The sequence below is a fragment of the Mesoplodon mirus genome, assembly GCF_964341445.2.
Source record: "Mesoplodon mirus genome assembly, chromosome: 5".
Taxonomy (NCBI): Eukaryota; Metazoa; Chordata; class Mammalia; order Artiodactyla; family Ziphiidae; genus Mesoplodon; species Mesoplodon mirus.
The window spans coordinates 31,297,702-31,325,589 of NC_138980.1; the positions used below are offsets into that span (position 1 = coordinate 31,297,702).

Genomic DNA, 27,888 nt, shown 5'->3' on the forward strand with positions numbered 1-27,888 from the left:
TTAAGTTGCAGTCTGGCTCATTGGAGACGTTGTTTATTTAGATGCATCAGTGACCAAGAGACAGAGCGTAAGCACACATACACCGCCCCCCCCACGATACATAAAGGCATTTACAGGCGAAGGGACAGGAAGTGTGGGGAGGAGATCACGAGAGCAGCTGCAGGCTTCTTTGACCCAGTGAAGAGGGACCTCAGATGGTAACTCTCCTTGGAATTCCTGTTTGAAAGCTACAAGGTAAAGTCCACTCCCAGTGAAGTCCCAGGCCATAAAACACAGCAGTGTTAGAGAAATCTAGGTGTGGGGTCAGGGAAACGTCTGTTTCCTCACTGCAGAAACTTACACCAGCTCTCTTCTTCCCTTAGGGGCCCATCCTGCTCCTTGGTCCCCAGAATCTCCTGGTGGATGATGGGGGAGGACTAGCACCACAGCAACCTGGGCAGATGGTCTGCTGCACAAGGGGAAGGAGAGGGCTAGCAGGGCTGAAGGGCAGCAATTAACCTGTGAGCTGGCTGGCACAAGGCAGTTTCCTTTTAAGGGTACAGAACCATCAAGGAAATTTGCATGTGGGGACCTTCCCACATGACCCTGTGTCAGAGCACCTCTTTTGGAGGAGGGGAAAGGCCTCTGTTGGAGGTTTCCACGATCCCACTGGGTACTGAGGCCTCCTTCGGCTCTAGCTTGTCCCCACTTGCTGCAGATTCTTAGCACCATTCAGGAACTGTGGAGAATGGGGTGTAAGAGGAATAGCAATGCTCTGCCAGGACTGTGTCATTGCTCTAGGAGGAGACTTCACAGTCGGCAGAAATCTGTACAACTGGCCAGCATCTGATCCCAGGGTCAGGAAAGCTTGCACTCTTTTGGGGGAGAGGGAGTGTCATATTAACTCCAAGTTTCCATGCGGCAGCCACTTCCATCTGCCCTTTCCTGCCTAGGCCAAGGTCTGGCGTGAAAGCTCCAGGTTTCACTGGAGATACCTAGAGCCCAGGGAGAGCTCAGTTCTTCAGCTGCAGAGACTGGTCCAAAACTGACCTGTAAAGGAAAGACAGGCCTGGGGCCTCATGACATATAGCCCAGAGGAGCTGGGGAAGGGGAAAGGTCATCCTCCAAACTACCACTCTGGGAGACCCCAAGTCCTGTCAAGATCTCTGCTTCCCTCATCCTGACCTACAGGGCCCATTCCAAAGGGGGTGGAGCAAGGGTGGATTCGCCTGGACCAATCAGACGCTCTCTGTGGTCCACTCCTGCCTCAGGCCTGTGTATTCTCCAGGTGTAAGAAAGGAGGAAGAAGGAGCCAAGGGCTGACCATAGTCACAGAAAGTTGGCTCGTGGCTGGTTCAACCTGGGGTGCTGGACAGAAACACCTCTAGTTTTCCAAGGTGGTTGAGTCTTTATGAATGGGTTGCCTTTGCATGGGAATCTGGCCCAGAGGTGATGCCATTGTTTTTGGTGACCTGTAATTTGAGAAGGAACAAAGGCACAGGGTTAGTTTGTAGTGGTTGTGATGGTATTCCAGGTAGCTTATTCCAACGATAGTACAGCTCTTCCAGGGCATGGAGTAATAAGCAGGGCAGCTCTCCTTTACTGAGGGCCACTGCATGCTAGGCACAAGGCTGGGTGTCTTGCTTCTAGTATCCTATTTCATTCTCATGCTAATTCTGCAAGGGGGGACCAGCACCACCATTTTACATATGAGGTAACTAAAGTTCAGAAAGTATAAGTGACCTGCCCACAGTAAGCTTTTTGTTTGTTTGTTTGTTTGTTTTTGTGGTACGCAGGCCTCTCAGTGTTGTGGCCTCTCCCGTTGCGGAGCACAGGCTCCGGATGCGCAGGCCCAGCGGCCATGGCTCACGGGCCCAGCCGCTCCGCGGCATGTGGGATCTTCCCGGACTGGAGCACGAACCGGTCTCCCCCGCATCGGCAGGCGGACTCTCAACCACTGCGCCACCAGGGAAGCCCACAGTAAGCTTTTTTAAAGTGTGGTAGATTCAGTACTGCAGCACATGTATTTCCTCTGTACCAAATCATTTATTCTGCCTACAGGGCCCTACATGACCTGGACGGTACAGAATGACCACTCTCCCCATCACATGGAGTGAGATGTAAAGTGGCTCTTCTATCACTGTCCCACTAGCACCACCTGATATTGTCTTCTATGTTTATGGATGTTTAGGATCTGCTTCTACCACCAGAGGGGGATCCAAAGGACCAGGGAAACAGCGTTGGTCTTGGTTCCTACTGTAGCCCCAGTGCTCAAAACAGGGCTTGGCACATAATAGATACACAATAAATCTTTGTTGAATGAGTGAAAGCTTATCTCTAACAGCTCCCCTTATCGAGACTAGAACTTCACATATATTATCTCTAACCCTTATATCATCCCATAAGATGAGGATAATGAGCTCCATTTGGAAATGGCAGGGCAAAATGAATAGGCTTTGAAGTCAGAGGTTTGAATCCTGGGTCTGACTCCAAGTAACTATGAGATTTTGGGCAAAGTTACTTAATCTACCTGACATTCGGTTTCCTTGGGTTGTAAAGTGTGTGTGGAGGGTCCTAATTTGGAGCTGCTGGTGCAAATTAATAAGCTTGAATTAGGTGTCCAGCAAATTGTACTATAATCTTACAGAAAAGGAATTGGAGACTCAAAGAGGTTTACTGACTCACCTAAGGTCACACAGCTGGGAAGTGTAGGAAGAAAACAGTAAACAACACTAGAATTTTCAAGTCTGGGTAGTCCCAGGGTAGGGCTCTGACTGGTTCCATGTTATCTGACAAAACTGCCACCAGCCAAGCTGCAAGGGAGGTATGCTGAAACAGGAGTGAGACGCAGGCCAGGTTGCTAGGGCTTGTCTCAAGTCCATATCTAAGAGGACCCTCAAGAGTCCTCCCAGTTAAAGACGTATCTATCAATAAAGCCGCAGTGTGGGAGAGGAGACTTCAGGCAGAGCAGAGAGGACCAAGGATATTTTGACCCCAACACTCTGCACTTCTACCACTTTTATTCATTCGGCTCTGTAAGCAATGCAGAACCAATCACCAAAGTCAAAGCAATCATTTCAGCAGACTTGCCTGCCTGAAACTGTTTCCTCATCTGTAAAACGGGGATAATTCCTATCTCAGAAGGTTATGCTGTGGCACACTGTCCACACTACACAGTTCCCTTCTGAGATGCAGGGACAGAACCATGTGGGCCCTCCCCGGCAGGACCTCGCCTGTTGATATCATATGGCGCCACAACCCCCTTGTCAGCATGATGCCCTGGAGGAGCGTGCTGTGAGCCAGACAAGCCTCAGTGTGCAGTATGGCTCTGCCTCATAATACCACTCTGAACGGTGGTTGCCTGTATCAGAGTAATAACCCCTCCTTCCCAGGATTGTTGTGAGGATTACCTGAGAGAATTTGCTTGGCATGTGGCCTGCAACAGACCAGGGGCTCAAACAAAGAATGTTAGTCATTTTCAAGATTATCATGAACAGATGACTCTGATAATCTCGTCCCTTAAAAGAACTTATCACAATTTGTAATTATTGGCTGTTTACATGCTTATTGTTTGTCTCCTCCCATCAGAATGTTAGGTTACAAGAGTAGGGACTGGATCTGTCTTGGCTACCGCTCAGAGGGTGTTCAACAGTTGATGAAAGAACCTGGTCATATTAGGTAATAACCAGCAGAAGGAGCTCTTGCCACATAATTGATGGCGCTGGAGACTAAGTCTTCAGGCCAGTGGTGAGGGGGGCGTGGAGGAGCTTCCCTAGTCAGACTGCTAACAGCCAAAAAATCTAGGAGACCACCAAGGGAATTGTTTATGTTTCTCTACTAAAACCTTCAGCCCAACAGGTCTAAAGGCTGGGGAGAAGCTGATGTGAGAAGAACTTTCTGTTACCAGATTGAGCTTCTGTTGACTGGCAGAAAAGACTGCCAGGATTCCCTTTTAGCCAAGGAGTACCTTGGCTTTGTTCTGCTTCCAAAGCCCTGAGCTCCTGCTGCAGGCTCTTGAATTTCAAAGTATGATTACTCACTGGTTCTTGTGTTTGAAGCCGCTGACATGAGCTTGGTACTGTTCTATGGAGTTCAGCACTATCTTACATGTCTTGCAGGCGTAGCCCTTCCCGGCTGAAACACACATAAAAGTCAAGATGCTTAGTTATCCAATAAGAAGGGACCTGGGGACTGCTGCTTTTGACAGCATGTGCAAATGCCCTTCTGAGGATGGATGGGTGGGGTGAGGTTAGGTGATTGGCCCTGATAAGAATCCCAGTGGCCTCAATGCTCAGGGGGCACATGTATGCCTGGGGCTGGGAACCTCCTCGTTCCCTTCTGTGCCCTCAGTCCCAGCACTGAGCCTGGTCCAGAGTAGCTGTCTGTTGAGTAAATAAAAGATTGCTAGAACAAAGAGGTGACATCTGGTGTAACTGTCTTTTCCACCTTGACTGTGCTAAGTAGCCTCATTAAGGATGCCTTTAGCTAAGAGATCTCTGGGAAGGTGCCACTCTCTTTGGGCTTGCAGTAACAGTAATTTATGAGGCCTGTTAGCAAAATCAATCTGTCTCTCTCTCTCTACCATGGGGCTCACAGACACCCTGTCTCACTACCAGGGCTGCTCCAGTGACAAAGTGGCCTTTCTTCACATGGTCTAGCAGAGAGAGCATGGGCCAGGAACCAAGATATGGGGCTGGACTCCTGGCTCTGCATTCACGTGACCTTGGCTAAATCCCTTCCCCTTTCTGATCCTCAGCTTTACTCAACAATAAACCAATTATACCACAACCATCATACTTACAATAAAAAGCAGCTATTGTTTACCAAGTGCCTGATATAGGCCATGCACTTCATATAATTTTGATTGGTGCTCATAACGATTCTGTGAAAACCATTATCATTATTCTCTTATAGATGAGGAAAACAAGGCACAGTTACATGTCCAAGAACACAGAGATAGTAAATGGCAAGCAGGCTTGGCTGATTGCCAAGGCTGTACTTATTCAGCATGCCAGGTGCTAACTGCGCAAGACAGGCAACTGTACACGACTTCAAGAGTCCTCTGACACCTTTTTAAAAAAAAAAAGTATTTATTTTTGGCTGCATTGGGTGTTTGTTGCTGCACGTGGGCTTTCTCTAGTTGCGGCGAGCAGGGTCTACTCTTTGTTGCTCTTGTTGCAGAGCGTGGGCTCTAGGTGCGCAGGCTTCCACAGTTGTGGCTCACGGGCTCTAGAGCGCAGGCTCAGTAGTTGTGGCGCGTGGGTTTAGTTGCTCTGCGGCATGTAGGATCCTCCCCGGCCAGGGCTTGAACCCATGTCCCCTGCATTAGCAGGCAGATTCCTAACCACTGCGCCACCAGGGAAGCCCCCCTCTGACACCTTTTGAATCATCTGCCATCCTAAGTCTCACAGATCTGGAGTAAGATCTAGGTTCAAATCCCAGCTCTATCATTTCTTACTTGTAGGATCACAGGCCAGTTACTTAATCTCTCTGGGATTTGGTTTCCTCATTTGTAAAAGTGGGGCTTCTCTGAGACTTAGGTCCCTTACCTATAAAATGAGGTTAATACTAGTATCAACCTCATAAGGTTATTGTAATGATTCAAATAAAAGCAACTGGCACATAGTAAGTATCCAATAAATGTGAACTTTTGGCTTATCATCACTCTTACGAGTTCCATGAGTGATGCTGGCAAAGAGGTGGAGAGTATCTTTTAACCAGCCTTCCATGGCAGCTGCAGCTACTGAGAACACCAACGATCTCCTCTAATCCAATACGCTAGCAGACGTTCCCGGCTACATCTGTTTCTCTTGTATCTTCAGGTATGTCCTGGAAGACACGTCCCTTTAAAGCATTTAAGGGGAAAATTACTGCAATCAGAATTCAGGTCTTTTTTTAGACACTGTAGGCCAGAATTAATGGCTCAATACTAACAGGGAAAAGATGCATAATGGACTAGCAGGATCACCCTCCCCACAAAGTCCAGAGCTGAACCTGAAGCTGGTGTGGGGGTGACAACCACCAATGGTTAAGGGTCACTGATGCCCAGATTACAACAGCCCACTCTTATCATCTATTAAGCACCAAGCACCATGCCAAAATTCTGGATACTTATGCCCTTGGATTCTTACAACAGTGCTGCAAGATAGGTGATTAGCTCCATTTTTCAGAGCAGGAAACAGGCTCAGGGAGGTTAAGTGGTTGACCTGGGGTCAGAGCTGGGATTTGCCCTCTGGGCTGTGAAGCTCCCATTTTCCCCTCTGCACCACAGGTCTCCGGACTCTCCTATGCGAGGTATATCTCAGCACACAGTTTACTGATCTGTAAGCTAGATTCAAATCATCATTTGGGGCAAGTGAATAATTCATTGGTGCTTCTAAAATACCAGCTTTGTCCAGTACCCACACTCATCCATTTTCATTTTACATGTTTGATATTCTGGTTTACCCCTGTGATTTTATAAAGTATAAGTCACTAGAGTTGATTTTTAAACATCTGGTTTATTTGGAAAAGTACCTGTATCTCCTCCCTTTTACTGCCAAGACTTTTGAAAGCCCTGTCTACAACTGCTTCTCCATTTCCTTGTCTCTCAATTACTTTGCAACCTATCCCCTTACACACACACACACACACACACACACACACACACACACACACACGCACCCTCTTTCCGAGGCCAATGGAGGCTTCCCTGTATCTAAATTTAATGGACAAAATGAATGCTTATGTGGCCTCTTCATATTTGACCTCTCAACAGCACCTGACAGAACTGGTGACTCCTTCCTTCTTCAAAGTCTCCCTGTCCTTGGCTTTCAGCATGCCGCACTCTTGATTTTTCTTCTCTGGTGGCTCCTTCTCAGTTTCTTTTGCTGTCTCATGTTTGACCTCCACCATTTAATACTGGCAGTTCTGGAGGGCTCAATCTTGGTTTTCTTTCTTTCTCTATTTAAATTTCTTTTTATTATTTTAAATTGTGGTAAAATACAAATAACAGAAAATTTACCATCTAATCCATTTTAAGTGTACAATTCAGTAATTGTAAAGGACAGTTCTGGGTTAGAGAAATTTGTTTTCATCGTGTTAAGTATTTTCACATTGTCGTGTAACCAATCTCCAGAACTTTGTCATTTTGCAAAATTAAAAACCTACACCCATTAGACTCCCCATTTCTCCCTCCCCCTAATCCCTGGCAACCACATTCTTTCTGTTTCTATGAGTCTGATTACTCTTGATATCTCATACAAATGAAATCATACAGGATTTGTCTTTTTGTGACTGGCTTATTTCACTGTGCAGAATGTCCTCAAGGTTCATCCATGTTTGTAGCATGTGCCAGAATTTTCAGGGGGCTCAATCTTAGATGCTTTGCTCCTTTCTCTCTAAACTCTAAGGGATCTCTTTCATTTCTCTGACTTCAATGACCACTTATTAGTTTAAAACATATGAAACTACCAATATTTAACAGTTTCTGACCTACCAAAATGGCAATATCTCTAACCCAGACCTCTCGTTTAGGCCTAGACCTATATATCCAACTGCCTCTTGAACATCTCTACTTTGATATCTTGTGGGCATCTTAAACTCAAGCTGCCAAAACCTGGTTATCCACCTAATGGCTTCAGACTAAACCTGGGCACCATCCTTAACTGTTCCCTTTCCTTCATCTCCCACACTGGATGGCCAATTCTACTTCCTACCTACCTCTTGAATCCATCTACTCCTGTCTACCTCTACCACTGCTATCTTAGTCCAGCCTCCCATATTCTCCACTATGAATTATTGCAGTAGTCTCACTGCTGGTCTCTCTCCACGACCCTTCCTCCCTAATTGCAAGCCATTCTCCACTTTGTAACTAGAATGATCTAATAATGCTGAAGCTGTGAATAGCTTCCCAATGCTCTTAGGATAAAGGTCCAAATCTCTAACATGACCCACAATGCCATGACTAGATACTTGCTCATCTCCCCAGCAGCATGTTGCCCCACACTATCTCTGTTGTCCCTGGTCCCCCATCTTAAGTTATCTTCATAGCATCCTGTTTGTTTCCTTTTCTAAAGCTTGCCACACTTGTAGTTCATTGCTCAATGCCTGTTTTCTCTGCTAGACTCTAGGCTCCACAAGAATATGGACAATACCTGTCTTGTTTATGTAACCCAGAGGGGATGCTGAGAGCTCTGGCGGCTGGAAGGGTTTGGCTACCTGAATGATATGCAGGTTTTAGTTTTGACATTCTTGAGTGAATGAGAGAAATGTGAGCCTGGAGTATAAAGCAAACTCCACGTCTTGTTTAATCTGCTTGGTAGATGCTGCATCCACCCCTGGTGGGAGAGATCTGGATACTCTGGACCAGATACATCTCACATTTGACCCATACTTGTCATGAGACACTTGCCAGGAGCCTCATGGAAACTATTCTCTGGACCTAACACAGAACCTGACTTGGGTTTCAATGCTGGCTGCCACAGCCTAGTGTGGGACCCAGAACAAATCATTTCATCTCTCTGATCCTAATGTCCTCATTTGTGAAATGGGGATAATCAAATGTGCACAAAAGAGTTGTTGTGTGGATTAAGTCAGGTAATTAAATGTGAGCCTAAGGCCTGGACTACAGCAGACATTGGTAAGTGCAGGATGACTGACTGTCTGAAAGAACGAATGAACAAGGGTCGACTGAAGCCAGCAGGGAAGAGCCAAGCTGCTAACAACCTAAATCCTTTGCTAGGGCAGAACCCCTGTCAGCAGAAGTCACTGCTTGCATACCCTAGGTCAACATCCCACCTCTGTAAGAAGGGGGTCAGAGAGAGCTCAGTGTCTCTGCTGACAACCTGGACTCGGAGAGCCTACAGCCAAGTACACTCAGAGCTGAAGGCAGGGAGAAGGAGTGTACATTTTGGAACCAGACAGAGCTACAGACCCCTACTGACGCTGTCACTTATTAACATCAGGTCATATCAGCTGTATGACCTGAGCAAGTCACTCTGAGTCTCATCTTCTTTATTTGTAAAGTGGGAAAATCACAATTACTTTATAGGAATGTTGTGGGGATCAAATTATAATGTATATATTAATATCAAAGTGGGATGTGATACCCCTTCCCCCCACCTAGATTTTCATGAAAGAATTTAGTTGATCTGTAATGAAGTCAAATGATTTAAGCCAGAAACAAGGATCCAGGATACAGTTCTAGGATGAAATATGGTAATTTAGCTTAGACAAATGGAGAAGGGTAAATACAAGAAGGAGGCTCTGGTTTGAGATAAAAGTAAAGAATGGATACAAGTTAAGATTAGCAGCCTGAAACACTGCAGTGCCTCAGTCCTGCCAGTGGAAAAGAGATAATGAGGGAATGACCAGGGCAGGACCGAGTAAAGCTGGGGCAGGAACTGGAGCAAAAGAGGGTTAGCTGCAGGAGAACACTGGGTTGTGCTAGCTGGATGCTATGTCGTGAAGCAGGGCTCTGAGGAGCTTGGTTCTGAAGTTTCCAGATGCCTCAGCATATGGGATTGATCCTGTTAAAGGGAAAGGCACTACCTATATGTAGGACCAGTAAATAAATATTAGTCATTCCTTTCTGATTTTGAAGAGGTTTCTAAAAGAGGGTCTTTCAAAGGCATTGGAAAGGCAATCCTTGGCACCCTGCTAAAGGAATCTCTCCCTTGCTGCATAGCCACCACTTTGTACCTTTCTCATCAGGCAGTATTGCCCAAGGACGGCCTGTGCTGTATGGTGCTTTGGGGCTTGGGGGGTTGTTAGAGAGGCATGATCGTTCCCCTTGCCCATATGTGGTCTGGAACATCTATGGCATCTGGGTGTCCACCTCTCCAGGATTGTGGGAAGAGCACAGATGGCTCTGAGCAAGAGCTTCCTTGCACCTGGATGCCATGGTGCTGTCTGTCTGGTGCTGCATCTCCATGGCCTGGGGAAGAAGCCCTGGGGACTCACACCAATGCTTAAGTAGGCTCCACAAGACAGAGACTGTATCAGATTTGGTCACTACTATACCCCAATGAGGGAATGCAGCAGGTTTTCAATAAATATTTGCTGACTGAAAGAGAAAATAATAACCTCCCCCTCCCCACCCTTACTATAGGCTGTGAGTAGTTACTGTGATGGGAAGGGCTCCTAACTTTTTATGAATGCTCACTCCTGTGATGCTGACTGGTATCTGGAGGTCAGGGCAGTAGCTAATGTTCTGAGTCAGAGTGGTCTCCTTCACCACTCTATCCCAGGGACACAGGTGGGCCTTAGCTGCTGGGAGACGAGGGATTCTGAGGACATTATAAAATCTGGCAGAGGCTGCTGAGGCCTTCACACAAGAAATGTGGATGACAGGGAGTTTAAATCAGAGGTTGCAGATTGGTGGCCCTTGCCCCAAATCTGGCTTGCAGGCAGGTTTGACTCACATAGGGTTTACGCTTTTAAAAATTTAGTTGCACATTTAAAAATCAGGAGAATTCTTATTCAAATCTGGCTTCTAGATTCTTTTGAAAAACTGAAAGATATGGTAACAACTGGCTGGAGCTGTCTAGGAGAGGCACATACCCTCAGCTAATCATATCCCCTCCTGGCTCTTTCACATATTGAAATTTCCTGTCCAGCCTCTGCAGGCATTTGAGTTTGCAATGCCTGCTTCAGAAGACCTAAGGAGGAAAAGCATAGCCTCGGTGGTCCAGGGAACCCCAGCAGTCAAGCCCCGATCCAGCTCTGGGTGTGAGCTGGGCCCCTTACCTGATGAGTCAGTGACAGCGGGGTCGGCCAGCCGCCCGTAGTGTGCCATAAGTTTGAGCTTGGTCTCCTGTTTCCTGTGTTTCTTGCCCATATAATGTTGCTGAGCCATGACAGGGTCATTGAAAGTCGCGTGGCAGAGGCTGCAGAACTTGTCTGGGTCTATCATCTCTCTATTCTGGTGCAAGGCTAAGGTGGAGGCCACAAGGAAAGGGTTTGTAAGGCGTTTCGACAGAGCTGCGGTGAGAGAGTTCAAACAGAAACAATGAAAAAACCCAGAAGGTGCCAGGCTTTCGCGTATGCTGAATGCAAAGAAAGGTTTGGTCACTAGTTAATCACACCTGCAGGTGTGGCACTGCCTGCGTGAATCACACAGTGAAAATCTTCTCTAATTGAGAAGATATGGGGAGCCCAAAGACCGCCTACTTTGTTCGGCAGCTTTAACTACTTCAGGCACATGAATCCTGATTTTCTTATATTCCGAGAGGGATCTGCACTTCTGCTATCAAGTTGACAAATTACAACAGATTAGAGATGTACATGCTTGCAATCTTCTCATCCCTCAGAATTCCCCAGAACTTCACAGCAAATGGGACAAGAAGTTTGGGTGTTTTACTCCCATCCTCAAAGTACCCCAGTTATAGATGTGGAAGTCAATGCACAGATGTAGAAACTGAGGGCCTGAGGGCCTGGAGGGTCATTTAGAAAAGGCACTGTACTAGGGGGGCCTTTTAGGCTACACTGCCTTCTAGGCTGAGTGGGGGAGCGGAGGATGACATTGACATTTAGTTATGAGATTTGTATATATATTTTCTCTTTTGGTCCTCAGAACTATGCCATGAGGTAGGTGTCATTTTGCCACAAGACAGAGAAAAACCGAGGCTCAGATGGGTGAAATGACTTACCCAAGATCACCCAGCTAATGAGTGAATATAGGTCTGTGTGACCCTAAAGACCATGCCCTCTCCTCTATGCCAGGCTGCCAGAGTGTGGCAGGGAGACCTGAAGGCTACAGTCCATGCGTTCACCTTCAGAAAACATCCCTGGCTGTGGTCCATGAATTCAGTTAATCAGAGCCTGGTATGGGCATATATGTAAGCCTCCCGTGGGCCAACAAATGTCCTGATGCTGACTGCAGGCTGCACTGCTGCTTTATAAAGTGGATGTCATGACTCACTCATGAGTCCCCGTGGCTGGAATGGTGTCAATCTAGTAACCACTGCTTTAAAAATGTGGTCTAGAACCCCCACCAATGGTGGAGGAGAGGTGGGGCTCAGCAGCACTCACAGACAGATGTTCTTTCATCTCTGTACCACTTCAATGGGGGAAGTTTTGAGGATTTTCAACAAGCCAGAAGAAACTTGCTGGCTTTTCTCACAATGGTTTTCCAGTATAGGAAATCTCAATTTCCCTGGCTATTTGATTTTCCTTAGCCATTGTTTCAGCAAGTCACTGGAAAAGTAAGGTACATGTTGTAGAATATTCAATAATATGAGAAAATATTCAGTATGTGGTGTTGAGTTAAAAAAAAAAAAAGAAAAAAAAGTAGGTTATACAGCAAACTGGTTCTTATGTCCTCGGTTCTGTAAAACAACAAAAACCATACTGGTGATGTGTGGAAAAAAGACCAAAAGCATTGAGTAAAAGTGTGCTTTTCAGTCTTTTCCAACTTTTCTACAATGAATGTAGATTCTTGATGTCAGAAAAGAAATAATCATGATCACTGAAACATAGGGTCTTTCTTTAAAAGATACTGAAGAGAAGCATCAGAGGTGAATGGTTAAGTAAAGTTGGAGGAACCACTTAATGGACATCCAGTAAAAATGAGAGCTACAGGAGTCTTCTCTCAGGAAACAACTTGAAATATGGAAAGAGAATTCTACAGGAATGTTTGCTGTAGTGTTATTTACAAACATTAATAAAGGAGAGGGGGAAAACGTAAATGTTCACCATTAGAGGACTGGTTAAATAAATGTGCTGTGATGGGATACTGTCATTAAAAATGTTTATGAAAAAGTTTTTAATAACATGGGGAAATACAAATGTTATATTAACTGAAAAGAGCATAAAAGAAAATTATACACATGATATGATCATGTCATTATTAAAAGACATAACGTGCAATCTATGTGTGTATACTGGTATTTTGAAATGTTACCAACATATTAACAGTGTTTCTCTCTTGGTGGCAGGATTTGGGTGGTATTTTACTTTCCTCTTTGTACCTTTTGCATTGTTTGAACTAGAAATAACAATAATGAGTATGCGTTGTTTTTATAAAAACAATAAGGTTAAAGTATTTTATGTTTATGTATATAATCTAGACATACATAAAACACATATACGCACAGATATACACACATACACATAACAAAAGATTATAGGAGAAACAGTACTCCAAAATGTTAACAGTGGTTATCTTTGAATGGTAAAATTATGAGTATTTTTCTTTCCATTTATCTATATTTTCCATATTTTCTACAACAGGCTTGTATTACTTTTACATTAGAAAAATGTTTAATTTCAGAAATATAGTTATAAACTCATGTAATAACAAGGAAATGTGCTTAAACTACAAAATTAAAAGTTAAAGCAGGATACAAATGGTGCATGCACTATGATGATAACTATATAAAAACATACCTGTTATGTGGCAAGGGCCAAAAGTAAATACAAAACATAAACCCTTGAATGTGGAATCTCTGGACCGGGCATATCCCAGGGAATTTTCCCATTTATAGAAAGTTAAGCTCATATAAACCTAAAGATAAGTGACCATATAAAGTTCTGTTCTTAAGCTAATTTCCCTTGGTCTAATGTTTAATCTTTTTGGTACCATAAACGGTACCAACACTGAATTTAAACAAAAGCAATTAGTACTAGTATAACTTAATGATGAACAAACCACAAGCAAGGCCAGTGACATGCTCCAGGTGGTGGATGCCTGATCAACTTCTGCACTTTATGCGCGGATTCCATTCACTGGCTATCTTGATGATGGTGATAATACTAACAATAGGAACCGTGGGGAATTCCCTGGCAGTCCAGTGATTAGGACTTGGCACTTTCACGACTGGGGCCCGGGTTCAATCCCTGGTCAGGGAACTAAGATCCTGCAGGCCACTTGGCCAAAAAAAAAGAGAACTGTCCTTTACTGAGCATTCATTACATCCTAGGTTCCTTGTATACCTTATTTCATCCTCAAAACTTATGAAGTAGTATTATCAACATTTTATAGGTGAGAAAACTCAGGCACGAAGAAGTTCAGTCATACAGCTGGTAAATAGCAGTGGCAGGATTTAAACTTGGGCATCCATGACTTTATCTCTTGTTTCATAGCAGGAATACTAGATTTGGGTGTGATAAGAGAGTATAATTATGAGTGATTTTTTTACCCTATCATCAAAGTCTTCCAAAACATCACTGTCTTGTTTTTATAATACAGCAATTCAAAAAAGGACAAGTATAGATAGTATAGTCTACTTCTTGGTCCAAAATAAAGACAGAAGCAAAAATTACCAAGAAAAAAATAAAATAAAGATCAAAGAATTTTCAGTTTTGACTAACTGCAGTTAGCAGAGGTTTAAAATCCCAGAAAGTCATGAGTTAATGAGATGAAAGTGAAGGCTGAGCCCCAGTGGTGACAAGATAAAGGGGGCTATTTTAGAAGTCACTGCACTGGGAATGAATTCATGGCAGTTGCAAATACAGTTTGCTGGGCAGTAGTGGCAGCGCTGAAGTATTCAGCTTCGAAAGGCAAGTCCCTGTCTTGAGGAGAACAGGCAGCTTTGAGGATTAAAGTGAGCAGGGCATAACCTGAGCACACGAAAAAGACAAGGATTTAGCTTTTAACTTGGAATGCATGGCAACAGGGCAGGTGGATGCTAGGAGGGAAAAATCTAAGTGAGAGAGGCAGGAGATAGAATGCTCTCCTGGTGTGCATAGCCTGGAGGACTTCGGCACTCCTGACTTATAATGATTTTTAAGGACAAAAGCTCAGGGCTAAGAAGCTTCTATAGAGAAAAACTGATGTAACCAAAGAAAGGGAGGTTAGGTGAGTACAACTCCGAGGATGCATTTCATTGAAGCTGGGTCTACTCTGATATTTTTAAGGGCTCTCAAAAGCAGTTCAACCTCTTCAAGTCTGTGGCCCCAGTGAGCATTTCTGGGAGCACCTGGCATTGGTGCCTTGAGGACGGGAGGGGTCCCGATACATAGCACCACTCAGGAAAACCAGTACCCTCCACCTTAGTGGATTGCTGCTTCAGCTTTAAGTTCTTTGCGTGGGTCTTCCCCAGGTAGTGCGACTGGGCCACGACAGGGGAGGAAAAGGTCATGTTACAGATGGGGCAGCACTGGTTCTTGTCTTTGCTTCTGCTGCTCTTCTGGTTAGGAGAAAGAACACAGGTCTGATCATGCCACTGCCCGGCCAGAAAATCTTCACTGGTTCCCCACTGCCCATAGGAGAATGAGCATTCAAGGCCCCCTTCATACACTAACCCCAACCTACCTTTCCGGATTCTTTTCCAGCTACTTCATCCCATGCTCTACTCACCATTCCCCATTTTGTTCTCTGCTACTTCCTTGTTTTACTTGGGCCATTCTTGCTGCCTAGAATGATCTTCCTTTCTTTACTGCCTGGCATATGTCTGCTTAGCCTTCAAGGCCCAGATTAAATATTACCTCTTCTGAGAGACTTTTACGCAAGAAAATTACTCAGTAAACAATTATCAAGCCACTTTGTGTGATTATTCCAGTAAGGAAGAACTAATCTTGTTCTTCCTCTGTACTCCTGGAGTGCATTAAATAGACCTCTATCATACCACTTGCTTGTCACCCTAAACTGACAGTGTCACAGCTTAGGAGACTTTTCTGTGAACTAAAGTGCAACATTTGGGCAAAGACTGTTGGATTCATCTTTGTTTCCTATCCTTAGCACTCTGCTGGAGTCTGGCACACAGCAGATGTTCAGGGTTTGATGAACAAGCAGATCATTGGGTTTTATTTCATGATTATGATTAGGCTAGAAAACAATGTACTTCAAGTCTATATTAAGAGTTCCCAGCCTCTCTCTTACGTCTGATTTCTGAATACAGTATTCATTCTAATATAGCATTTTTCAACCTTGGTACTATTGACATTTTGGGCTGGATAATTCTTTGTTGGATGGGGAGGGGCCCATGATCTCATTAGAACTACTGGGCCACTGAGTAGAAGGATCAGAGATATAGAGAGGTGAAGTGACTTGCCCAGAGTCACAGAGGTGATCTTGTCTTTCTGGATTCTAAATCACAAGAAGGGCAACCAGGGGATGAGCCAGTGAATTTGGAGAAGGGATCAGCAAGGCCCTTCCAAATCTGTGGTCCCTATGACAGGGAGGCACAGTTTGTAGTGTAAGCTCTTACTCACTGAGCATCCACTAGGAATTGGAATTTTACCTCACAATACCCTTAAGAGGTAGGAACTATTATCTCCATTTTATGGGTGAGGTACAGAGAGGTTAAGTGACTTGTCCAAAGTCACCCAACCAGTTAAGTTGTAGAGCTAGTATTGGGCCCTAGTCTGCTGACTTTTCATGCATGACATTTGCACAGCCTGCTATGGAACAAAAATAACGGTACACCTCAGGGACTGGGGTTGTTTCAGCATAATTCTCACAGTATTTCTAAGGCAAAAAGCAAACATGCTGGAAAAGTGTTTAATCCACTTGTTTATTCCAAATATTCAAGTATTGAACTCAGCTCTTTCCCCCAGATCTCAAGAAAGCAAGCAACCTGGCTTTCTTTCACTTTCTCTTCTTGAGTAGGGAATGGACAGCTGTCCTACTCTAACAAATCGCTGACAATGGCTCCATTTACTGAGCGCCTACTATGTGCCAGGCTCTGTGTTGGGTGTTTTAATAAACCTGCCTTCATTTTAGTTTGGAAAAATCCTGAAAGGTAGTTGACATTAGCATCCTCATTATTATAGAGGATGAAATCAAGGCTCAGAGAAGTAATAAGACTTGCCCAAATCACACGACAGGGCCAGGATTTGAAGCCAAGTCAGTCTGACTCAAAGCCCATGTTCTTTCCACCACACCAACCTGCCTGCTGGCTTCATCAGGAAGTGAGCAGTCTCAACATGGCAGCTGTATTACCTGATCTGAGTCTAGCTTCTTCGTGTCCCCCTTTAATGTCTCCATTCCATGGATTGCTAGGTATCTCTTCACTTTGTTGGCATGTTTTTTGCTCTGCAAGAACCCAGGAAAAAGATCAAAGATAGCTAAATGCCATTTCATATCTAAGGCACTCAAAAACACTTACTAGATTTTCATCTGATTCATCCTCACAGACCCTTTTGAGGAGGAGAGGGTGGGGGAAGAAACCTAGTTTATTGAGTTCCTACTCTGTATAAAGTACTTAAATGCTGTCAAATCTAATCTTCACAATAATTTATGAGAAAATTATCATCATCTCAATCTTACAGATGAGGAAACTGAGGCTGAAGATAGTGAGGTTTCTTGCCCAAGATGAGTAGCAGAGATGTGATTCAAACACAGGTCTATTTAGAGCCAAAGCATGTACTTTCTACTGTACCAAGCTGCATGGGAACATATAAGTATAATGATCCTGATTTGGATGGAAGAGATGAGACTCAGAAAAATTAGGTCAATCTTCAAGTCACAGCCAGCATGCATGGAGGAAACACCTGGGTGGCTAAAAAGGAATTCACTGCACAAGCCAGGGAGAAGTGGGGGTTTGACACTGGGTCTGGAAAAATAAAGCAGTACTAAAGGTACAAGGGCATACCTGGTAGTGTGCCAGCTTCTGGGACTCAGAAATTAGCAAGGCGCAGCAAACCTTACACTGGGTGTTGGTGAAGAGACACTGGTTCTTCTGGATCATGTGTTCCACTACAGAGAGGAAAATAAAAATCTTTGAGTTAAAAACCTGCCTCAACAGCACTGTCTTTGAACCCTGCCTCAAACGCAGGAACTGAGTAATGGAATGCCATACTATTAAATTGGCAAACCTCAGCCACCCCTCCCCTACTGCTTTCATGAATCATGTTATATTCTCGTGCCACCTCACGTGTAACTTACTTTACACTTTTTTTTTTTTTGGCGGTACGCGTGCCTCTCACTGTTGTGGCCTCTCCCGTTACGGAGGCTCCGGACGCGCAAGCTTGGCGGCCATGGCTCATGGGCCCAGCCGCTCCGCGGCATGTGGGATCCTCCCGGACTGTGGCACGAACCCGTGTCTCCTGTATCGGCAGGCGGACTCTCAACCACTGCGCTACCAGGGAAGCCCACTTTATACTTTTATGTACGCCAACTTTCTGTCTTCTTTCTAAATGATGATTATTATTTATTTATTTATTTTGGGCTGTGCCACATGGCATGTGGGATCTTAGTTCCCCGACCAGGGATGGAACCCATGCCCCCTGCAGTGGAAGCGTGCAGTCTTAGCCACTGGACTGTCAGGGAAGTCCCTATGCCAACTTTCTTTACTAAGTAAATGCTTTTAAAAAGGAATCTTTAAATAATAAACTTAAGTAAATACCAATAAAAATAAATACGATAAAAATGGAACAATTCTAGCCAGATGCTGGCGTGAGAGGCTCGCAGTTCTCTCTAAAAGGAACATTACGAGAGGGGCAAACGCAGCCTCTGCTGCTGTCACTGCCCCGGTCTCTTCCCCCGGCCTCTTGTTGCCACGAATTGCCAACATGTCACTTTCTAACAAGCTGACTCTGGACAAGCTGGACGTGAAGGGGAAGCAGGTCATCATGAGAGTGGACTTCAATGTTCCTAGGAAGAACAACGAGATAACAACCAACCAGAGGTTCAAGGCTGCCGTTCCAAGCATCAAATTCTGCTTGGACGTTGGAGCCAAGTCCGTGGTTCTTATGAGCCATCTGGGCCAGACGGATGGTGTCCCCATGCCTGACAAGTACTCCTTGCAGCCAGTTGCTGTAGAACTCAAATCTCTGCTGGGCAAGGACGTTTTGTTCTTGAAGGACTAGAAAGCTTGTGCTCACCTAGCTGCTGGGTCTGTCATCCTGCTGGAGAACCTTCGCTTTCATGTGGAGGAAGACGGGAAGGGAAAAGATGCTTCTGGGAACAAGGTTAAAGCTGAGACAGCCAAAACAGAAGCCTTCCGAGCTTCGCTTTCCAAGCTAGGGGATGTGTATGTCAATGATGCTTTTGGCGCTGCTCACCAAGCCCACAGCTCCATGGTGGGAGTAAATCTGCCAAAGAAGGCTAGAGATTTTTTGATGAAGAAGGAGCTGAACTACTTGGCAAGGCCTTGGAGAGCCCAGAGCGACCCTTCCTGGCCATCCTGGGTGGAGCTAAAGTTACGGACAAGATCCAGCTGATCAATAATATGCCTTTACCTTCCTTAAGGTGCTCAACAACATGGAGGTTGGCACTTCTCTGTTTGGGATCCAAGACTGTCAAAGACCTGATGTCCAAAGCTGAGAAGAATGGTGTGAAGATTACCTTGCCTGTTGGCTTTGTCACTGCTGATAAGTTTGATGAGAATGCCAAGACTGGCCAAGCCACTGTGGCCTCTGGCATACCAGCTGGCTGGATGCGCTTGGACTGTGGTCCTGAGACCAGCAAGGAGTATGCTGAGGTTGATGCTCAGGCTAAGCAGATCGTGTGGAATGGACCTGTGGCCGTATTTGAATGGGAAGCTTTTGCCCAAGGAACCAAAGCCCTCATGGATGAGGTGGTAAAAGCCACTTCCAGGGGCTGCATCACCATCATAGGCGGTGGAGACACTGCTACTTGCTGTGCCAAATGGAACACGGAGGATAAAGGCAGACATGTGAGCACTGGGGGTGGTGCCAGTTTAGAGCTCCTGGAAGGTAAAGTGCTTCCTGGGGTGGATGCTCTCAGAAATGTTTAGTACTTTCCTGCCTTTTGGTTCCTGTGCATAGCCCCTAAGTCAACTTAGCACTTTCTGCATCTCCACTTGGCATTAGCTAATATCTTCCCCCATGTCAAGATTTGGCTAGTGGCCAAGAGATGTAGCGCCAGGAACCCTTAAACAGTTGTATGGCATCTCAGCTCACATTTACTGCACCCTGGATTTGCCTACATTCTTCAAGATCCTATTTGAATTTCTTAGAGACTAAACCATTGTGCATTCTAGAGTGCATATATTTATATTATGCCTGTCAAAAGAAAGTGAGCTGTATTAGCTTAGTTCTCTTCATGAAGTAGCTTATTCTGATTAGCTTTGTCATTGTTTCACCACTCAGCATGGAAACAAAATGAAATTCCAATTGTTGGTAGGGAGCGAGAAGAAGTTGGTGATCTATTAAATAAATAATAAAAATATCCATCGAAACTAGAAAAAAAAAATAAAGAGAGAGAGAGTGGCAACTGTGAGGAGAGGTGTTAAGACACTGCAGCACCCAACTGAGACGACTTCCCAGACAGAGTCAGAAGAATTGAAAGACGTGAAAAGAGAATAATTTTCTCACTGTTCTTTTCTTTTTTTAAAAATTAATTAATTAATTTATTTTTGGCTGTGTTGGGTCTTTGTTGTGTGTGGGGTTTCTCTAGTTGCAGAGGCGGGGGCTACTCTTCGTTGCAGTGCACAGGTTTTTCATTGCGGTGGCTTCTCTTGTTGCAGAGCACGGGCTCTAGGTGCACAGGCTTCAGTAGTTGTGGCGTGCGGACTCAGAAGTTGTGGCTCATGGGCTCTAGAGCACAGGCTCAGTAGTTGGGGTGCACGGGCTTAGTTGCTCTGCGGCATGTGGGATCTTCCTGGACCAGTGCTCGAACCCGTGTCCCGTGCACTGGCAGGCGGATTCTTAACCACTGCACTACCCGGGAAGTCCATTAGGTAATTTTATATATTTCAAAATCAGATCAAGAACAGTGAGAAGGGACTTCCCTGGTGGCGCAGTGGTTAAGAATCCACCTGTCAGTGCACGGGACACGGGTTCGAGCCCTGGTCCAGGAAGACCCCACATGCCGCAGAGCAACTAAGTCCGTGCACCCCAACTACTGAGCCCACGAGCCACAACTACTGAAGCCTGCATGCCTAGAGCCTGTGTTGCGCAACAAGAGAAATCACCGCAGTGAGAAGCCCGTGCGCTGCAATGAAGAGTAGCCACCACCCGCCACAACTAGAGAAAGCCTGCTCACAGCAACGAAGACCCAATGCAGCCAAAAAAAAAGTTACCTAATGTGTCACACAAGTTCCACACCATAGGAAACTATAGTATTAACCTGTGCTTAATTGTTGGGCCTGGAAAACAAAGCTTTACTTTTTTTTTTTTGTGGTATGCAGGCCTCTCACTCTCGTGGCCTCTCCCGTTGCGGAGCACAGGGTCCGGAAGTGCAGGCTCAGAAGCCATGGCTCAGGGGCCCAGCCGCTCCGCGGCATGTGGGATCCTCCTGGACCGGGGCACGAACCCGTGTCCCCTGCATTGGCAGGCTGACTCTCAACCACTGCGCCACCAGGGAAGCCCCCAAAGCTTTACTTTTGAGGAGGGAGTAAAATCTCACTCAAGGCATGAGTTCTATCATGACATCGACAATCTGAGGCAGGGGTAGAATCTAGAAAACCGTGAGGGGACGGCAAATTCATGTGTTTTATCTTCTACTCTGGACCAAAAAGCGGGCAAGATTCTCTGGAGGGAGGTTCTTGGTGGGGAACTTTTAAGGTGTCTCTCCCTACTCCACAAGATATAAAGCTTATTTATTTATGCCAGCCCTTTTAGGAAGAAGGGCTGTTGTCTGGCTATATTTCTGACCCTGAGGGTCTTTTGTTTATTGCCCTATTTTTCTCCTACAGTGTTTGGTAAATTTTTGTGAAAGACTGTGGCTGCCTCAGCCGTGCTCAGAGAAACCAACATAAGTGGGTCTGTGAACACATCTGGGCCAGAGCTTTTTAAAGGGAGGGTGAGAGGCTCCTCAGAATGCAAAGCCCATAAAGGGAAAATGCTACCCAGGAGTCAGGATCCAGCCATTCTCTCCTCGCCTGGAGATGATGGATTTTGTTTTATTAAAGGAGATGGGGTTTCCTTTCAAGGATATTCAGAATCTGACTCCCAAAGACTAAACAGGGCAAGGACCATGTCACTTATGACTTTGTATACCCAGTATCTAATAAAATGCCTGACCCAGAATGGCCATCATTAAAAAGTCTACAAATAACAAATGCTGGAGACAGTATGGTGAAAAGGGAACCCTCCTATGCTGTTGGTGGGAATGTAAATTGGTGCAGCCACTGTGGAAAACAGTACGGAGGTTCCTCAAAAAACTAAAAATAGAGTTGCCATATGATCCAGCAATCCCACTCTTGGGCATATATCCAGCCAAAACTATAATTCAAAAAGATACATGCACCCTTATGTTCATAGCAGCACTATTCACAATAGCCATGACATGGAAACAACCTAAATGTTCATTGATAGATGAATGGATAAAGAAGATGTGGTACATATATACAATGGAATACTACTCAGCCATAAAAAAGAATGAAATAATGTAATTTGCAGCAACACGGATGGACCTAGAGATTATCATACTAAGTGAAGTCAGAAAGAGAAAGACAAATACCATATATTACTTATATGTGGAATCTAACATATGACACAAATGAACTTATCTACAAAACAGAAACAGACTCACAGACATAGAGAACAGACTCATCGTTGCCAAGGGGGAGGTGGGAGAGGGATGGATTGGGAGTTTGGGATTAGTAGATGCAAACTATCATATATAGAATGGATTAAACAACAAGGTCCTCCTGTATAGCACAGGGAAGTATATTTAATATACTGTGATAAACCATAATGGAAAAGAATATGAAAAAGAATATACATGTATATGTATGTATATATATGAAACTGAATCACTTTGCTACACAGCAAAAATTAACACATTGTAAATCAACTGTACTTCAATAAAATAAATTAAAAATAAAATCCCTAACCCACAGGAGGGGCTTGGTGAATACCTGCTGAATAAATGAAATACACCTCTTTGGCCTCAGAGAATACACTCACACAGTTCACAATTATGTATTCAGAATGCCTTCTACGTGCCAGCAATGGGTTTAGTGCTGGGGTCATGTCAACAAATAACAGAGAGGACAAAGTAAATAAATAAGCAAGATAGTGACAGAGAGTGAGAAATATTATGAGAACAAGCAAACAAAGTGGTAGAGAATGATGGGGCTGTATAGTCAGTGAAGACCATGCTAGGGAAGCATTAGCCACAAGAAGGTCTGGGGGAAACTGTTCCAGCCTGAGACAGTGTCAAGTCTCTGAGGCAGGGATGAGTTTGGCATATGCAAGGAATGAAGAGAAGGACAGTGTGGATACAGTATGGTGAATGAGAGAATAGTGGTAGGAAATAAAGTTGGAGAGAGCTTGAGGTCTACCAGATCATGTGGAATGAGTATGAGGCCTCATAAACCATGGTATGAACTACAGATTTTATTCTTAGTGCAATGAGAGGTGACAAGATATGGCTTATGTTTTGAAAAGATTAGTCTGTTCGTTGTGTCAGCAGATTATATGGGAATAGGAATGGAAACAGGAAGAACAGGGAAAAGGCTGTTGCAGTCTTCTAGGCAATAGATGACAGAAATTTGGACTAGGCAGGTTGTCAATGGAGATGAGAAAAGTGGATGGATTTGGAATTATGTTCTGGAAGTAGATCTGACATCCAATTTCTTTGATTGGATGTAGGGGGTGAAGTAGGACAGCATTCAAGGATAACTCCTAGGTTTTGAATTTGAGCAACTAACAGATGAGAACTGGAGGAAGACAGCCTTGGAGGAGAAATTAAAGACTTCTGCTTTGGCTATATTAAACATGAGTGGTCTATCACATACATGGGTAGAGATATCAAGTAGTCAGCTAGAGATTCAGGCCTAGAGCTTGAGGGAAAGGTCAGAGCTGGGGATACAAATTGAGACTCCTGGACTGAGTCTTGGACCCTCTAAATTCAGAAGTCAGGCAGAAGAAGTGAAGTTGAATATAAAATGAGTATGAGGTGGGACTTTGGCTATAGCAGAGTGAGGATATCCTCTTCACCCAAGGCAACTAAAACACTGGACAAAACTGACAAAAACAATCCCTTCAGTACCCTGGAAATTGACCAAAGGCACTTAACAATTGGGGAAGCACTTATGCTTTGTACATCTGCTGAACTTCGGGTGAGAAGAGCGGGAATCTGGGACTGCTCTCATCCCCTCCCACACTCAGTCAGTGCAGAGGTTCTACCAGGAAGAGGTAGGATGTGAGAACCAATAGCTTCCCTGTGGAAGAGGAAATTGATTTGGAGTGGTGGGCAACGCCCCTACCTAGTGATAATGTTGGTGGAAGTGATGGCTCAGAGGTAGGTGAGGAGGAAAGGCCAAAGGCTCTACTATAGCCTTTGCTGTGTCATGTTTGTGGTTGAAACTGTGTGGCAGTGGGGACCTAAAAGGGCCCAAGTTAGCCACATACTCCTGGCCAACTCTGAGGTTGTACACATGCACAGAAGAGATGCAAAAGGCCCTGACAGAAAGTAAAAGCCAGGGCTGACTTTAAAATGGCCTGAACTTTGAATATACTTTCCTACCTACCTACAGATCCAACCGAGGCCTTTACTGTCTCCAGGTATTTACTGAATCACTGGCTGACTACTGAGCAACATATAGACACATGGAAGACAGAAATTATAAAAAAGAACCAAATTGGGAATATTTGCTCTTAAAGTCTTCAGCTACCATGTAAGTGATTTTCTTCTAAGCTGTGAGGAAGCCTTAATTATTCCATGCATGAAATCACATGGAGAGACTCTTGAGACTATGTGAAAAAAGAGATGCCCGGCCAGCCTCCAGAAGTTCCATCCCACTGCCGTTTCAGCTCTAGCCACTACCTGACTGCAACTGCATAAGAGACCTTGAGTCAGAACTGTCCAGCCAACCCTTTCTTGAATTCCTGACTCACAAAATCTGTGAGAGGTTCATGAGATTGGAGGAAGCTAAGGTCCACAGAGGGAAAAAGAACTTATATGAATTATCAGAATTCTGAGAAGGTGGCCTGAATGTGAATCCCTGCTTCCCAGATATCCACATACAACTCTAATCCAATTACCAATTACCAGAGGGGACAGGTTTGATACAGGAAATTAGGTGCTTAGAAAATTATTGGAAAGGCTGAAGGTACTAGGTTGAGCCTTCCAGAAATGTCTCTGGGAACAATGCATAACTGTTCCAACAGGTGAGCTATAATCTCAGGCCTCCACTGCAGCCTTGCTGGAAGTAAGAAGCTTTCATTGTCATTGAACATGCCTCTTAACATATGAAGCTGGAGAATGGATGCTGGAACACTGATGTAAGAAGATCTTATTGTTCCACGACCTTTCTTGACAGTAACAATAGCTGTAGAAGTATGATCTTCACTGCATTTCTGCCTTCCAAATCTTACGAGAAGGCATCTGATTGGCAGGATTTATTTTGTATCCATATTGTAGACAATGAGAAGAGGTATGGGGCAGAGGCTGAGAGATCTAGAATGTGACATAGAGGGCTGATTTTCATAGGGTCACGAAGTAGGGACAGTAAGTCTAGCCATATCAACAACTAATTTAAATGTCAATAGTTTAAACAACCCACTCAAAAGGCAGAGACTGGGTTTCCCTGGTGGCGCAGTGGTTGAGAGTCCGCCTGCCGATGCAGGGGACATGGGTTCGTGCCCCGGTCCGGGAAGATCCCACGTGCCACGGAGCGGCTGGGCCTGTGAGCCATGGCCGCTAAGCCTGTGCGTCCAGAGCCTGTGCTCCGCAACGGGAGAGGCCACAACAGTGAGAGGCCCGCATACGGCAAAAAATAAAATAAAATAAAATAAAATAAAATAAAATAAAGGCAGAGATTATTAGAGAATTAAAAAAGCAAGATTTATACAATGGAATTCTATTTAGCAATAAAAAGGAATGACGTATTAATACACACTACAATTTGGCTGAACCTCAAAAACATGCTGAGTGAGAGAAGCCAATGAAAAAGACTATATAGTATAGGATTCCATTTACTGAAAGGTCCAGAAAAGGCAAATTTATAGAGACAGAAAACAGATTAGTGGGTTGCCAAGGGCAGGAGGTAAGAGTGGGGATTTAATGTAAAGGAGCACAAATTGGAGTGATGGAAATATTCTAAACTGGACTAGGGCTATACAACTTTATACTTTTACTACAATTAATTGAATTTTACAGTTACAATGGGTGAATTTTATGGTATGTAAATTATAACTCAATGAGAAAACAAAAATTATAACTAAGAGAAAATAAAAAACCAAGGTGAGTAGGACTTGGTGTTATAGGTATCTACCTAGACCTCAAATAAATTATTGGACAAAGTGAGGAGAGCAGGGAAATGAACTGGGTTCTAAATGACTGTGGGCATTCATACACACATAAACAGTTCACTTCCCAGAGCACAGCTGCTGTGTTCTCTGCTTCAATGTCCAGGGCATGCCTTCCCTATCCCCCGAGGACAAAGGTCGCTTCCTCTTTGTGTACCCTCAACTCTTAGACTTCTCACTTTACTGAACCCACTACATTATACTGCAACTGTCTTGGTGTCTGCTTCCTGGATTAGACTACAAGCCCCTCCAGGGCAAGGACAGTATTATTCTCAACTCTGTAGCTCTGATGCCCAGCCAATCCTGGGAACAGAGCAGGCGTCAGTGAATGTTGGTCAAATTAATGAAAGAAAAATTGCGGGTGGTGGAGGGTGGAGAGGCAACTTTGTGCCAGACAAGTTTGAAAGTATGAGGGTGAGGGGGATAGGAGCCTCTTATTTAGGAGTCAGACTAGACTCGTTTTTAAATTGGAGAAGTATACACCAGGGTATAGGTATGTATACCACCCCAAATTTAAACATATCTTCCTTGGATGTGGTCAAAAATTCCATTTTATCCCAGGACAATCAGTTCACAAGCAACATATTAACTTTCCAAGATTAGTCTGCTCAGCAAGCAAACAAACCTTTAGAGAAATCTATTTCCCTGCAGATAACCTGACAGGATTAGCACAAAAGCCCAGTTTGTGTACTTCTGGGTTAGAGTTAAGCAGCTAGCTCTGCTAAGGACTGTGAAGGGGGTCACAAAACGGGGTCAGAGCAGCTCTTTCCATTCTCCTCTTTCTATTTCCATTTTACCCAGGGCTAGGTCAAGTGCAGAACCTGGGACGCTTCAGCCCAGAAGTGCCCCCCTAGACGGACTTGTATATCCTGTTCTCCACAACCTTGGGTCAAGCGTGGGATACAACAAGCTGGAGCCATAGTATACCCGGCCAGGCTCTCGGGCTCCTGGCCCCCATATTAGAAAAGCGATTCAAGTGGTGGAGACAGGTGACACCAAGAAACAGGGGTAAGCCAGGGCTCAGTCTCCAAGTTCAGGAGGAACACTGAGGTATGGAGAAGGCCCTCTAGAGCCCTCGGAAGTGTGGGGCATGAGAGAAGGGAGGCAAGAGACACTAGGGGTGGGGGAACCTGGAGACTGGGATAGTGAAGAGGTTACGAGGCTGGCGGGGAAGACTAAGGGTCTCCGAAACGGCGTGGACGGCACGCCCGGAGGATTCCAGTCCCAAGTTTAGGCAGAAGTAAGCTCTCGCGGGTGAGGAAGGCGGGGTAAAGAACCACGCGGCCAAAGCGTGAGAAGGCCCTTGACCATTTGCGCGCGCTTCTTGTGGCACACAGCCTGGATTTTCAGGGGAGCCGGTACAAGGCGCCCGGGTCTTGGTGAGGTGCAGGAGTCAGGGAGTCCCGGGGCGCATAACGCAAGGGGGCGGGCCGGGCGCCAGAGGGTGTGACCGTAGACCCGGGGGCTGGTCCGCGTCCCCGCCCCGCGCTTCCGCCACTCTCCGCGAAAGGAGCAGGCGGGCGAGTCTCTTCCTGCCTCTGAAGTCCCCGGACTCACCTTCCTCCCTCCCCACTGGTTGGGCCCCGGACACTGCTTCCCAGAGGCGGCGCGCCCTCTCGCGGTCGAAGCGCAGCCCGTCGGATTCCCGGCCCTCCCGCTCTTCCGAGTTGTTGTACGGCCGGGCCGCGCCGCTGTCCTCGGCCTCCGCGGTGCCCAACGCTGAATACTCCATCTTCCCCACAATCCCTAACCGGCTATAGCCGCTCATGAACCTTGGTCTCGCGAGATGTGGGTGGGAGGATGGCTTTGCCCGGCCAACAA

General features: G+C 45.2%; 1 protein-coding gene and 1 pseudogene across 4 annotated transcripts; one reads left to right on the top strand and one right to left on the bottom strand.

Moving 5' to 3' along the window:
- ZNF346 (zinc finger protein 346) lies at positions 1–27,827 on the bottom strand. 3 transcript variants are annotated; one of them, XM_082622712.1, is made up of 7 exons: positions 27,625–27,827; positions 17,496–17,599; positions 16,844–16,936; positions 14,945–15,089; positions 10,708–10,893; positions 4,020–4,113; positions 1–1,451 (listed from the first exon to the last, which is right to left on the bottom strand). In XM_082622712.1, exons 1-7 carry the CDS (start codon positions 27,797–27,799, stop codon positions 1,364–1,366), a joined length of 885 nt encoding a protein of 294 aa, XP_082478838.1. In that variant the 5' UTR covers positions 27,800–27,827; the 3' UTR covers positions 1–1,363. The 3 variants fall into 3 exon arrangements, with proteins under 3 accessions (XP_082478838.1, XP_082478836.1, XP_082478837.1); XM_082622710.1 differs by having other exon boundaries at positions 10,708–10,941; XM_082622711.1 differs by lacking the exon at positions 4,020–4,113 and having other exon boundaries at positions 10,708–10,941.
- Positions 18,410–20,052, top strand: LOC309804982 (phosphoglycerate kinase 1-like; annotated as a pseudogene). Its single transcript has one exon. The product of its transcript is annotated as a phosphoglycerate kinase 1-like (transcript).
- Positions 27,828–27,888: the final 61 nt, after the last annotated feature.